Here is a 14757-nt window from a genome sequence, read left to right as displayed (position 1 = left end):
TGTGTGTGTGTGTGTGTGTGTGTGTGTGTGTGTGTGTGTGTGTGTGTGTGTGTGTGTTCGTTCTGCTACCAAAGCCATTCTGACACATTTTTTGGAATTGTGGTTATTTATAGATGAAGTTACAGATTTGTGCTAGTTCATGTGCCTTAGGTGTTTGTAGTGGGGTCTGGTGGAAGGATGAGGATTTTTTTTTCCCTATACCTTTGACTGAAAGAGAGACCTCACAGTAATGCAAGGCATCAGTGTTGGCAGAATGTCCCTCTTGAATGCTAACATGATCAGGGGAAGAGGCCCCAATCCCAGCCTCTGCCATTTGTGGTTATGCGATTCCGGGTCTGTTGAATGAGTTTAATTAAGCTTTGCAGCTGGCCTGGAGCCACTGGATTGTGCTCCTCTTGCCAGCGGCAGCCCTGGCGCGCCCAGGGGACCACTTGGCCTCATACAATACAGCACTGCTTTTAAGGGACTGGCTTCAGTCGCCACAAGGAACCTCCTTTCCAGGGATTTGCTCAGCAAGATCAGACAGGGAGAAGTTAATCACTTCTCTCAGCCAGGCCTTTGGCTTGCGGGCCTCTCCTTGTTGTCTGGATCAAAGGCGCTCAATCCCAGCTCTGATTAAGTAGTGGGAGGAGAGGTGAACTCCAAGGAAGGGGAGTGCAGCTTGATGATGCCTGGCCCCCAGGCTGACCTCTGGCTACCACAGTTAGTGGGTCCCTCAGTTCTGCTGCTGCTCTTTAGGCAGCCCCAAATGACACTGAGGCAGTCACTCCTGCTGGGCACTGAGTATTAGGTCCCAGCTCACTACAGCCGCTGTGTCTCACGTGTCTCACTGTCCGGCTGACTTGTCTCCCATTCTTTCCCACTCTTCCCCTGGGGCTTTTCATGTTTGTTCACTAGTCTTTACCCCCAGGTGCTACTTCCAGGAAGTGTACCATTTTTTTTCCTCCTCGTTGGGGGCCTTTCTTGTCCAGCAGACAAAAATGAAGATTCATGTTACTTTTTAAAAATTGGCTTAACAGTCACTTGTCATGAGCAACATCTTATCATCTAAGCTCTTTATGTAAACACTAAAAGAACTCAAATCTTAAGGAAAACCAAATTAATGACTCTGTTTACTCTGCATAAAAAGGATACATCCTTTTGTATATAAGTGAGCACCACGTGAGCCATTAGCATAATTGTTTCTGTTTTAAGAGGGAACTTGAATATGGGCAGTTTTTAACAAGATTATGCTTTGGTTTATGAAACCTTTACACTGAAGAGCTCCCTTAGTCTCAAACCTTACCTTACTTGGAAAGTGGTTTGAGCTGCCAGGTTTAGTCCATGCTCCCTTTCCTGTCATAAAGAACACCTGAACCTGGCTCTGTGCATGTATGAGGGACTCTTGTCATTGTCACTCTGTAATCTTTTTTTTTCTTTCTTATTCTCTGTTTGTCACTGTCAGTGCTCTGTGAAGAACTGCCGCACGGCCTTCCATGTGACCTGTGCTTTCGATCGGGGCTTGGAGATGAAGACCATCTTGGCGGAGAATGATGAAGTGAAGTTCAAGTCCTACTGCCCGAAGCACAGCTCACATAGGAAACCCGAGGAGAATCGGGGTGAGGGGGCAGCTCAGGAGAATGGGGCCCCTGAATGTTCTCCCCGGAACCCGCTGGAGCCCTTTGCCAGTCTGGAGCAGAATCGGGAAGAGGCCCACCGGGTGAGTGTACGCAAGCAGAAGCTGCAGCAGCTGGAGGACGAGTTCTACACCTTCGTCAACCTGCTGGATGTGGCCAGGGCCCTGCGGCTGCCCGAGGAAGTGGTGGATTTCCTGTATCAGTACTGGAAGTTGAAGAGGAAGGTCAACTTCAACAAGCCCCTGATTACTCCAAAGAAAGACGAAGAGGACAATCTAGCGAAGCGGGAGCAGGATGTCTTGTTTAGGAGGCTGCAGCTGTTCACTCACCTGCGGCAGGACCTGGAGAGGGTAATGATTGACACTGACACCTTATAGTGACATAGAGAAGAAGATTGCAAAGAGTCGAACGCTTGCCCAGAGCAAGAAATCATAGCCAGTTTTGTTTATTTTCAGCCCCTTGTACATACTGCAGCATGAGGTTGTGTCAGTTACATATAAATATGGGCTGGTAAACTCATTGTACTTACGTGCAAGACTGCCACAGAGGGCGTACTTCTCTGTGATTTTTTTTAAAATACTTTCCCAGTAATCCTTATTGTTGTTCTGCAAGATCAAATGAGATCTCTCTCTTTCTTCCCCTTTTGCTTTCTGAAGCTAGAGGGAAAGGGGCCTTAGGATAAAGGCCAAGGCATAGGTTCATAATTGTTTACAAATTGAGTTAGAAAATGAGAATGGATTTTCTTTTGGGGGCCAGCCATAGGAAAATCTCTTGTTCAGCCTGGGAAAATACTTATTAGGTGCTGGCAGTGGGCTCTTTACAGTGAGTGAAGTCCTCTCCCCCATCCACCTTGTGTCCTGGCTAATTGGAAGGGGCCTTCCCAGTACTGTCATGGAGCAGGCCTGGGTACCAGTGCTGACGTGTATGAGCTACATACATAGGCATCTCTTGTTATGGAACACACTACTGGCAGTGAGGTGCTAAGTCATCACCGAGGCTGTGTACATACTCTGTGTGGGTGTGTGCGTGTGAGCGTGCATGTGTGTCGCTGTGTGTGTCTGTTCAGGTGTCAGGTGGGGTTCCTGTTGCACATAGGCATCAGGGCTGTCTGAGGAGCCCTGGAATGCTCAGCACACCACAGATCTGTGGTTATCTCACTTCTGGACTGCTGAATGTAATGGCTGTTGGCTGCCAGAGCTGATGGCACTCCTGTGGCAGGTTTGCTGCTTTGTGCCTCCCCAGTCTCCCCTTAACCTTTGAGTCCCAGGCTGGACCTCCCTCATGTTACAAGAATAATTAGGGATGGGCTGTGTTGCCTCCAGGGCCTCTGGCTCCCTGCAGGTAGTTACTGACTGAGACTTGCTAATTGGGGATGCCATCTTCCAGCACCTTCTGTGTTAACTTCTCTAACTCCCTTGACTGTTGGCTACAATTAAATTCATTAGTGCACAGTAGGTGGGACTGAGGCTTTCAGGCCTGAAGCAGCCTGCACTGAAAGGCACCCAAGTGGCCTGAAACAGTTAATGCGTCTCCCCAAAGCACCTAACTTATTAGTGGGAGCTTTTCACCTGCCTGGGAGAGGATCTGACTCCTGGGTGATTTGAAATGGGACTGTGGGCAAAGAATAGTGAAAATGTAAAGTATGGAACCAAAAGATTCCGATCTCACAGAGACCTGTCTCTGTTAGAGATGGTGTAGGAGTGAAAATATTTTTCAGTGCTCATTAGAGATCATTTTAGGACTTGACCCCAGCGCACCAAGTTTAAGACTCAGGGAAGGTGGATGCTTCAGGCTTAGGCAGCCTCCACTGGAAGAAGGGTTTGTGAGGTTTTGTGCTCCGATCTGCCCCCTGGTGGTGAGTGTAAAGAAGACCTTGTCTCTCAAAGATCTGTGTGTGGCATTTTTGTAAGAACTAAGGATTCAGGATATGTTGGAATCCTACAGAGAAGCCATATTCCAGTCTGACAACACTGTAATTGGGGTGCATGAGCTATGGAGTCAGATTGTCCTCAGAAGGAGAGGACGAGAAGTCTTAATGTTTGGACTGTGTTTGTCTCACAATCACCACAAAATAAAAATGTAGAAAATGCTTGTGGTGTACTAACTCTTTTCTGTGCTTAAGTTACTCAGATTAACATGCATTTACAATTAAATTCTGAACCTTTTTTGGAGTCATTGTTGCTTTTTAAGTAGAAACCATTGCTGTACGAGAAACAGGGAATAAATAGGATTTGTGTGTGTGCGCGCATGTGTGGCATTACTTACATTGAATTTAATGAAGAGCCTAAGAGTTTAGGAAATTTTATGGCAATTTAAAACTAGTGGGGAAAAAAGTGTTACAAAAATCTGCCATGAGGCATGTGATGGTGAAAGCGTAAAATAATGTAAATGTTTGTCATATCCCAGAGAGGGTCACAATTCTTTGTAATTATGAACACTAACTGTATCCGGTCAAAGGCTCATCAGAGCAATATGACAATAATACTAATTTGTTTTCTCAAGTAAGTTAGAGTTCTGTCTAATTCACACAATATCATTTCATGGCAGGCCCTCAGAATCAGTTAACACATGTGACTGTAATCAGGCATATGGTCATTCCTAAACGAACAAATGAGTAGCCTTCATTAGAAATGCAAACAACACTGATGAATGATTATGGTAATTGCTCCTTCCTGCAAATACACACCCTAGGGCCTTGCACACCTGGGTACCAGTCCTGGATTTCGAAGTTAGATGACAGCCATGGTTTACGGGAGGCCTGGGGAACCTAGAACTTTCAGAAGATGTGATCACTGCTGTGGAAAGTGCCATGATGAATCCCCAAAGCTACCCCTTCACTCTGGTGGGATACTCTCCCCCTGAACATTGTCTTCTAAAGGAAGCAGTGAATATGTGAGGTTTGCTTGATCAGACAAAGGCATACTACCTCTGCAGCATTTGGGGAGTGAAATGATAGGGGAGCCAGTTGAGGATTGTCCTACTCACCACTCAGTGTAGTGGTCACCTTTGAAAATCTTGTAGAAGCTACAGTCCTTCACTGAAAACAGAGGTTTGAATGTTGCAAGCTGTCTTTGAGATTCAAGAAAACTTTTTGATAGCCATTCTGAATTTCTTAGGACAATAATTTTCCAGAGTGCCAGCATTGTCTGGAAACTTCCTGAAAGTGCAAGTCTGTGGACCCCACCCCAGCCTGGAAATTGGCTGGAGTTGCCAGCAAGCTGTTTAAAGCTTCCCAAGTGTTCCTGATGCCTCCTCAAGTCCGGCAACCACTCACTGCTATAATAGGGGAAAGTGAACATTCAGGTTTAACAGGACTGAGAACACCCAGAAGCTGGCTCATTTGGGTACTTCCTTGCTAGCAACTGTCAGAAGTTAAAAACTAGCAGGAAATTGGGTTGATCAGTATATAGGGCAGGGAGAAGAGACATTTTGAGAAGCGTGGAACTTCACTTCCTCTTTGTACAGTGGCGACTGCTGAAAGCTTCCCTGTAAGGGGAGATGTTCCAGGCTCCTAGACTTAGGGTGCAGTTCTAAAGTATGGCCAGCCAGCCCTAGGTTAGTCCAATTGAAAACGAAACAAAACCTTTCCTTTTTTTGTTTTGTTTATTTTTAGGCATTTCTCATCAGCATGGGGAATAGAAAAGCAATTTTTCCACTTTAGCAGTGAAGTCTTCTTCAGGGGTGGGGGAAAGGAAGGGAGTGGTTACTACTATTACAATTAAATTTGAATAACAAATGTCAAGTTCTTTATTTCCCTATTTTTTCTTTTTCTTTTCACAAGTAATCTCAGCTTTATATGTGATATGAGTTTGAGAGCCTGTCTACTCCTGGGATATCAGAGAATTTGTTTTCATTTTTACTTCCAGATGGCAGATTCCCTGTCATATTGTAAAAATCTATGTTCTCAGAACATTTTGAATCGTCCTGGATACAGGTTCTGTCCTTTCCTCTCTTTGAGCTTCTATTCTAAAAATCTCAACCGACTGGAGCAACATTTATCAAATACTTCATCCCACTTTGGTCAGGACCTCATGAAAGACCACCTACTTGCTGTCTTTGAGAGCATGAACCTAGTCAAACGAGAGGAGCACATCTTAATCAGGGCAAATGATCACAAGATAACATTTACTCCGAGATTTTTGTCTTACGTTTTAAAAACAATATTAAAAAGAGAAGTGCTGGTAAGTTAAGGAATCTGCACAAATGAAAGAAGATTCTAACAGCCCCAGTCATTTAGGGTCCTGAGAAGCCCCTTACTTGGTGTTGCTGTTCATGGCAGGGTATTGTACTATGATGCAAATGTGAAAGCCAGCAACCCATTCTGTTTATCTTGAAAGCAAAGAGTGTCTTGAATACAGTTCAGAGGGAAAAGCAACTTGTTAAGGCTTAGGACATAAGACCTGAGGGAATGCACATTACCAGTGGGCAGTGTCTGTACACGACAGGCATCATACCCATATACAAGAGGTTGGTGACATCTTTTCCATATAAAGCAAGGTGGCAAGGAGGGGATTGCCTAAGCATAAGTGAGTTCTGGAAGAGTTATGTCACTGAGGTACCTGCGCAGCTACTAACCTAAAGGTTGGCAGTGTGAACCCACCCTTCTGTGGTGGCAGGCAGGCCCAGTGACAACAGGAAAGCTTTAACAGTACAGTTCTAGTCTCTTAAAATGTGGGTCACCATGAGTGATTAAAAAGTAACAAGTTTGACGTTTAAGGAATGTTAATAAGAAAGAGTCCCATTAGTACAAAAGTTAGAGCCCTATGAAAGCTGCCATATGAAAGGTCAGGTGTGAACCCACCAACCACTCAGAGAAAGCTGTATGGCATTCTGCGTCTAAAGATTACAGCTTTATAAACCCTATGAGGGAGTTCTACAGGGTTGCTATAAGCTGGTATTTACTCCATGTCAATGGGTTTGCTTTTCTAGTTCATTAATGGTAGGTGCTGACTGGAAGTACATGATTATATATTTATGCCACAAATAATTTGGGAAGTCTTGTCTACATCTTTATGAGGTGACGTATAGTTGTATATCCTGTGTGTGGTGTATTTTCAGGCCCATGTAATCTAGTCAGGTTTGCCAGTGGGGGAGAATACTAGAATCAAAGGAGTAGATGATTTATTGACTATAAATTTTGCTTCGATGTTGGCTGATACATAGGTTTTAAAAAGGGGAATGACTAAATACCAATATGGTTAAATAACAATATGGCATGTACACAGGACATCAGTTATTGTACATCAGATACAGAGCTCTTAGCACTGAATGTTCAGTTACTTACAAATGAAGTGTAAAGAAGGTGATCATTTTTTCCTGTTTTTGAAGTGTTGATATAGACTTCTGGACTTAAAATATTGACAACCGCAAATCTCTGGCAAAGCTGGAAGTAGCTCTCCTCTCCATTTAGCTCTAGGCATTTGAGAGGTCAGTGTCCAGTTGGCAAAGTTGACTTAGAGTCTTGTTAACCATTTGACCCTGTGCAGGGACATTCCTGTAGGTGACTCCTCCTGACAGCCCTTGACTATGTCCTTCCCTAGTTGCATCTTAAGAAGCTACTTGAGAAGTGAGGCAGAGGTGGCCTCTTAACGCTCTACAGTCTCCTGTAATAGAATGAATGGGAAGAAGAGAACTTGGAGGATGGAAGAGCTTGCACATTCTGAATCTGAGAACACTGTCTTCTTTGCCAAGATCAGCCTGAGCCTATGTGTGATGAACAGGCTGGGCTTTTTAACGCTCTCCCGCGTTGCTACGTGGCTCTTGTGGCTTAGTGGAAAGGAGTTGTGCTGCCAACTCAAAAGACTCAAGATTGAACATACCAGCAGCTCCACAGGAGAAAGACGGGCACTCTACTCTCCTGCAACCTAGTGCCCCTGAAAACCCACTGGAGAGTCAGCCGTGAGTTGCTGCTGACTGGATTAAGGGGTGGTATATGTTGTGTACCACTGAGTCGGACCCGACCCATAGCTGACCCTCCAGCAGGTTTTCAAAGGCAGTAAATCGCATGGGAGTTGATTGCCCATCTTTCTCCTGCGGAGCCGCTGGTGGATTCGTACCACATTTCTTTGGGCTGGCAGTGTGAGTATTAGCAGCCTGAAAGGAGATTAAAGAATGAATAAAGTGTTTAAAGTGCATTTTGATTTCAAATGTCTGTCAAAGCCCTAACAAGACCAAGTTCTCAAGTCTTTTTTTGTTTGTAAAAGTGCCACTGTATTGTCATGATGTTATGCTTACTTAGAATCTTTATTCTCTACATTCTAGGTTCGGAACCTCACTTACATGGTGACCCGCAGGGAAAAGATTAAACGATCTGTGTGCAAAGTCCAGGAACAGATATTCAATCTTTACACTAAGCTCTTGGAGCAAGAAAGAATTTCAGGTATGCATTAAGCCTTGTAGGTCAAAATATAGGGCAGGAGTTTAAAAGGCTGTAGAGTATATAACTCTTGGTTAGGAGCAAAATAAGAATTTCTTATTTTCTTTCAAATATCCTAGAGAAGAATCTGAGAAACATAGCCTTTCATATTTAAGGAAAATCTCGAGGTGTTTAAGATATCATGGTATAGGGAAAGAGGTGTTAAGTCTGGTCCCAAAGTTGGGTTCTTTTTACAGACAAAACACAAGTCTCAACTTTTTTGCTTTTCAGTTTTCAAATATGTGTAAAATGGCAATGTCTCCAGTTAAGATGTACCTAAGAAGAGTTAGTAAGTTACCTAGCATTTGAATTTGCCTGTAACATGAAAAATACACCTCAAGGCCATTTTTAAGACACATATACATGCTTGTTTGCTGTTATGTGCTGTCAAGTCACTTGTGAATCAGAGTGGCCCCATGGACAGCAGCCCTGAATCCTGCTCTTTCTTGAGCCAACCTCATTGTCTCTGACACCCTTATCCCCATTATCCTAGTCCCTGAGTCAACCCATCTCATCCAGGTTCTTCGTCTCTTGCGCCATCCCTCACCAAGGACTTGTCCCTCCTTGAAACATGCACAAAGTATGTCAGACGAAGCTTCAAAATCCTTGCCTCCTAGGAGCAGCCTGGTTTCACCCGCTCCAGTAACACTTATTCTCTAACTGGACTTCGAGAAAGGGGCAAAGTTGGGCAAACTGTTTAACCTTACTGGGGCTCAGTTTTTCTGTTAAAAACTAGACGTTTGGTCTAGGATCACAGCCTTTAAAAAGGACCTTACAGCACTAACACCATGTAATAAATACCACAAAGTATGTGCTAGAACGATTTCCAAGGAGATACATTGAGTGTAGATGAACAGAATCATATACTCATGGAAGAGATAGACCCCAGACTGGACTTGAGTGGAAGACAGTGAGTGTGAGCTTTCTTTTCTGCCTTTGTCAGCTTTACAAAGAACTTGTTATGTTGAAATCCAAAATCTGGCTTTATAACAACTACCCATATACTTGAGGCTTATTAATAATCAACCATATTCACGTGACTAGCTCTGGTGGCCTTTAGTAAGGAGCTACACTCCCAACTCAAAAGCATAGGGTTTGAACCCACCAGCTGCTCTGCAGGAGAAAGATGGTCATCTCCTCTCACGTGATTTATTGTCTCTGATCATCTGCTGGAGGTTCCGCTGAGAGGTGATTCTACTCCATGGCTTATAATAACAGGTTAAATAGCTCTGGTGGAAGTTGAGCTGCTGTCCAGAGGTGGCATCTCTGATGTTTTGACTTCACTAGCACCTCTGTGGGAGAAAAATGGGCAAGTTGCTCCCTTAGGATTTATAATCTACTTAAAACCTTTTGGGAGGTCAGCTAGGAGTTTTGCATTTTTGTTAAGTAAATTGGTCAGCTGAAAAACACAAAAAAGCTTACAGCTTTCTTGCTTATGATGTTTTTAATGGTATTCTTGAAATGTTACATAGTTTTACTGGTGCTGACTTACTGATATTTTCTCCGTAACAGTAAATGTTTTCCAGATGTGTCAAGGTTATATCGTTAGCCAGAGTTTAGACTTTAGCTTTTTTTTTTTAAATATATTTTTAGAAATTGTTGTTTCTGATTGCTGTGGAGTCAAGCACGACTCATAGCGACCCTATGAACAAAAGGCCTGAAGCATTTTTAAAACTACGATATTCTAAAAAGCTGTTTGGTTAAGTGAACATACAACTCTTCAATACTCGTACTTGAATAATCTGTTTTACACTGGCTGGGCCATTGTGTCTTTATGCAAATAACCACATGGAGAGAAGGTTGCTGATGCAGATACTGCTGTTGTGCAGGTTGTGTATGTGGAGTTGTGACATCAAAGGGCTGTGATTCTTGTTAGGTAATGAGGGATTACCTAAAAAAAAGTCTGTAAAGAACATTTTCATCGGATTTTACTCGAGTCATCTTTCATGGATATTGTAGGCAGCTTGTTGCATTTCATAGCTGAGGCTTTTACTTGGGGGAAAGAATAGAACTGCAAACAAGGTTAGGAAGATTTCTGTGTCACAGAGCTATAATGGGGCTCTTGTGTTCAGAAGTCCTACTGCTGTTCCAGAAAAGGAAAACAAATCCTCCCTTCATGGTGAGGTAAGAACTGGACTGTATATGATTGAGTGAAGGCTACATTAATCTTCCTGAAGCATGCTACAAGAAATGACAGGAGGTGGGACTACATCTCTTGAGGGTGCCTTTCTTTTCCTTGTTGTAGTTTCAGATGTTCAGTTGTGCTGTTATTAATACCGAAAGTTAGGCTCCTGCCTTGTGAGATAGATGTTTCCAAGTGAAGCTGAGCAGATGGCTGACTTAAGGGTGTCTCTTGGAGTCCATGATTTAAAACTCTGCTGGGTGACTGTGAGCACGGGCAGGGCCATTCTGCTGAAGGACACATCTGACTGAGTGCACTCTGTGGCTTCACTGTCCATGGAGGTCATGAATCAGGAGCCCTTCTGAGACATGGACCTGAAGTCAAGTAGAGTAAGGAGATTTCGGAGATCCTCAGGCCCTTTTACCTTTCTGCTTCCCATTGTTAACTGAGAAATACCTTAAGTTGCAGCAGTAAGAGTGAATGTCGTGCTTGACCACTGAGAAAGCAGGCATTTCCAACCCAGAAGATTGTAGAATGTAGTCACCTGTGATCATACTGTCGGTTTGCTTGCTGTATTTCTGCTTTCTTGTCAGTAAGATGATGGGCTCCTGTCTCAAACTCTGGGGAGCTAACGCTTGTTTTCTTGGTTATTCATACCTTTGTGGAGGCAGAAAACTAGAAATGGAAACTGCGCTTTGGAGATACACTGGAGGCTCTGGTACCCACAAAAACTGCCTGATACATGGCAGTCTCTCATGAACACATCCATTGTTTTTGAGGCCGTGGGTTATGACTCATTAATGGGTTGTGAGATGAATTTGGTAGATCATGACCAGCAACTAAGAGCACGTGAAGTAGAATTGAAAATATCAGCGTGCATATCAGGTGATGAGAGCTAATATTTCATTAAGTGAGTTTTTATTCATGCCGCAAAATTGATCTCCTGTGATGTGCATAAAAAGGTTTGAAAAATACCATTTTAACTTACCTCAAATGGAATCATTCACTTGACTCCTACATAGAAGGTTTTTTAAGTAAAAACAAAAGTATAGAACTTAGATTTATTATTGTTTTACTATGGTAAATATGTTTTAAATACTTACTTTATGGCAGATATTTTAATTACTTTCCTTAATTTATCTGTTTACATGTACTTTATTTACACAATAACTCTTAGAGGTTATTGGTAAAAGAAACTTAAAAGCCCTAGCTCCTGGTGTTTGTTGTTTTTTAAGAAGGAAAGTGATGACTGGAAGGTGAATTGCAATGCATCTTGAATTTTTTCTCTAACAAGGGATGGAGGTTATAGGAGGCGTAATGAATGGATGCCCTCTGATGTATGGATTACGCCTTGAGAATCCTATAATTTAATCTGTTTGAAGGAAACCATTCTTCTTAAAAAAAATGTTTTGTGAAAAATTACATGAGCTGCAGGTAATTTAGAAAATACATGTTGAATGTACAAATCCAATGCAAATTCTTATCTTTTAATTAAGAGTCCCTTTTAAAGACTAGGTAGTGTGAGTTTTGTTATACTACTGAGTGGGAAATGTGCATGCATAAGACCCTAGAGGGGTCTTGAACTTTCCTCATTTGGATTTCCTTCCACTCTAATTTTCATTTGTGTTTCTGTGCTTCTAGGTGTGCCTTCTTCCTCTTGTTCTTCCTCCTCACTGGAAAGCATGCTGTTGTTTAACAGTGCTTCTGTGGGCCCCGATGCTCCTAAGATAGAGGACTTGAAGTGGCATTCTGCATTCTTCAGGAAACAAATGGGTACTTCTTTGGTCCATTCACTGAAAAAGCCCCACAAGCGAGATCTCTTGCAGAATAGTACCAGGAGTGAAGGGAAAGCTCTGCTCAAGCAGCCAGACCTATGTGGCAGAAGGGAGGGAATGGTGGGCCCAGAGAGCTTTTTGAGTTTTGAAAAGACCTTTGCAGAAGCACGTATCATATCAGCACAACAGAAAAATGGTGTGGTGATGCCAGACCATGGAAAAAGAAGAGACAATCGTTTTCATTGTGATCTCATTAAGGGAGATTTAAAAGACAAACCTTTTAAACAGAGTCACAAGCCTCTCAGGTCCACAGATGTGTCCCAGAGGCATCTGGACAACACAAGAGCTGCCACCTCCCCAGGAGTGGGGCATTTGGCGCCCAGCACCAGGAAGGAGACAGTGCCCAAGTGCAATGGCTCCCTAGTCAAAGTAAACTATAACCAGACTGCAGTCAAAGTGCCTACAACACCTGCCAGCCCAGTGAAGAACTGGGGAGGATTCCGGATTCCAAAGAAGGGGGAGCGGCAGCAGCAGGGAGAGGCCCACGAGGGGGCCTGCCACCAGCACTCAGACTACTCATACTTGGGCTTAGGCCGAGTTCCAACCAAGGAAAGGTCAAAAAGCAAATTAAAATCCGACAACGAGAATGATGGGTATGTCCCTGATGTAGAAATGAGTGACTCAGAGAGCGAGGCGTCAGAAAAGAAATGCATACACACCAGCAGCACTATCACCAGGAGGACAGACATTATCAGGAGAAGCATCTTGGCTTCATGAAGGAGCAGAGGAAGCTCTGGGAGGCCGTCGGGGGTGTGTGCCCAAAGACAGTACACACACTGGGCACACGGAGGCCCATCCATTACTCCTGAGCTAACACAAGCAAATTTACTTGCAGTCCAGACCAATTTCTTCCCCTTCGAATCATTTATAAATCATTGTGAGATATTTGTGTTATTTTGCAACTTGCCGAGGAAACACGAGAGTAGATTGTTAACTGTATGACACTGCTCCAAGTAGAACCCGAATTCAACACTAAAAAGAGAATGAACGTAGTTTCAAAGAGGGCAAGGCTTAAATAAGCCTGGTGAATTTTTATTGCCCTCTCGAGTCTTTCCAAAGCACAAATTCTTGGTTATCTGAATATGTACGGTATCAAACATGGTTCTTGAGAAATTCTCATGCACCATTTAATAATAGCCCATAAAACTTCTTTTCCAAGACTGGTAGATCTTGAAATCATATCTATACTTTGGCCCACAAGGCTGTTTTTGTTGTGTTATCATGTATAGGCAGCAGCTCAGAGACTTTAGTACATAGGAAATTCGTGTAAATATAGTAGATAGGGAAGAGAGAATTCAAGCAAAGGTCATTACTGGAATTGCTGACAGGACAGGATAGAGCTGCTGCAGTGTGGAGATCTAGGGTACATGATGTAGCACAAGGTCCCTTGGGTGGGTGTCGATAGACGATTGGTGGAGAGTAAAGCCATTAAGAGAGCTCTGTCTAGGAGGAAGGGCAGTTGAGGTCCAATGTTTACTTAGTCCTCTTGACCCTGCTTTTCCCTAACCACTGGCCCTTGGGCCAATTTAGGATTTCCCTAGCCATTGGCCACATTTGGCCATCTGGCTTCCAATAATGCAATGGCTGTTCAAGTTCAGGCTGAGAAACTTCCAGACTGGTGGATTCAACCACTAGTGCATATGTTAGGGAATCTGGTCTTCCACCATGAACAGATTTCTTTAAAAAAAAAGAGGAGAAGGGTAAAAAAGGAAAATAGAAAAAAAGCAAAGTAGGTTATATTTTAAAAACAATAGAAAGGCAGTAAGTTGCGATAAGTTCTTATCACAAGATTATACAGGAAAGAGGTTGAGGTCTACCCTTGAATAAGTTTTCTGGAGTCGGAGATCTAAGCTCTTATTCGTAACTTAGACTTTCTAATAGCAAATGGCAATAACTAGTAAGTGATCAGCAATAATTTAGCATTAAATTTGAGTATAATGTGTTGTTTTTGCACTTCTTACAGTGCGTATGTATTAAGACAGTGGATAGTGTTAAGGTCCTGTTAATTTTTTTTGGAATTCAATGTAGTTGTGAATCAAATTTAAGAGAAAGAAAGTTTAAATAGCTATGAGATTTAGAGTTATGGGCACTTGGAACAAGCCCAGCTCCTTCCCTAATCTGCCCCTTAGTTTGTTAATGTCAGTATTCAGATCCTGATTCATTTATACATCTGTTTCCATATGGCAGGGACATTCTGATACGTAATGAACAGTGCTTGAGTTCTGTAGTTAATGTTCAAGTCTTCCAGATGATTGTCAACAACAAAAAAAGGCTTATTTGAATTCCATCTTGCTATGCAAGTTTTATCAGATGATCAAATTATAGATCTGATACATCCCCATTGTATGTGTGACATTTTCAAACCAAGTCTTAACATGTTGAGTACATTTTAGTAGCTAATTCAGGGGAGGGGAAAGAAAGAACCAGGTTTTTAGACTATTTTTGAGTGATGGGGCTCATTTTGAAGGACGGCTGTCCAGATACGCTTGTTGCTACAGATATTAGAAAGTTCTTAAGAATCCAGGTTGTACATTCACTTGTAAAATAATTTTTTAAAAATCTGAATTCTTCCCCCTCCCCCCCTTTTTGGCCTATTAGCAAAACCCTTTAGCTGGATTCAGGAGAAAGTGAATTCTATCTATAGTTCTCTTTTGACTACAGCAACAGCTCTGGATGAAAGTAGGATTTATAGAGGGATGATTTGTCAAGCCATAGAAAGAAAATCTAAATTCTAATAAGTATATGACCTCTCACCATTTCAAGAGGTCC

The 14757-nt window shown here is 42.7% G+C and overlaps 1 protein-coding gene across 2 annotated transcripts in view; it reads left to right on the top strand.

Moving 5' to 3' along the window:
• Positions 1-13676, top strand: part of JADE1 (jade family PHD finger 1) — a 70836-nt gene extending 57160 nt beyond the window's left edge. The window contains exons 9-11 of one of the 2 annotated variants that reach the window (XM_006901162.1): positions 1445-1966; positions 7878-7995; positions 11795-13676. In XM_006901162.1, the coding sequence (XP_006901224.1) occupies positions 1445-1966; positions 7878-7995; positions 11795-12705 (1551 nt within the window). In that variant the 3' untranslated portion in view covers positions 12706-13676. The remainder of the gene's footprint in view (positions 1-1444; positions 1967-7877; positions 7996-11794) is intronic. The other variant, XM_006901161.1, reaches the window with a different exon arrangement.
• The last annotated feature ends 1081 nt before the right edge of the window (positions 13677-14757 follow it).

The sequence above is a fragment of the Elephantulus edwardii genome, unplaced genomic scaffold (genome assembly GCF_000299155.1).
Source record: "Elephantulus edwardii isolate Elephantulus edwardi_28Jun2011 unplaced genomic scaffold, EleEdw1.0 scaffold00311, whole genome shotgun sequence".
Lineage (NCBI taxonomy): Eukaryota > Metazoa > Chordata > Mammalia > Macroscelidea > Macroscelididae > Elephantulus > Elephantulus edwardii.
The sequence above is the reverse complement of the archived record's forward strand: the minus strand, read 5'-3'. Positions and strand labels throughout refer to the sequence as shown.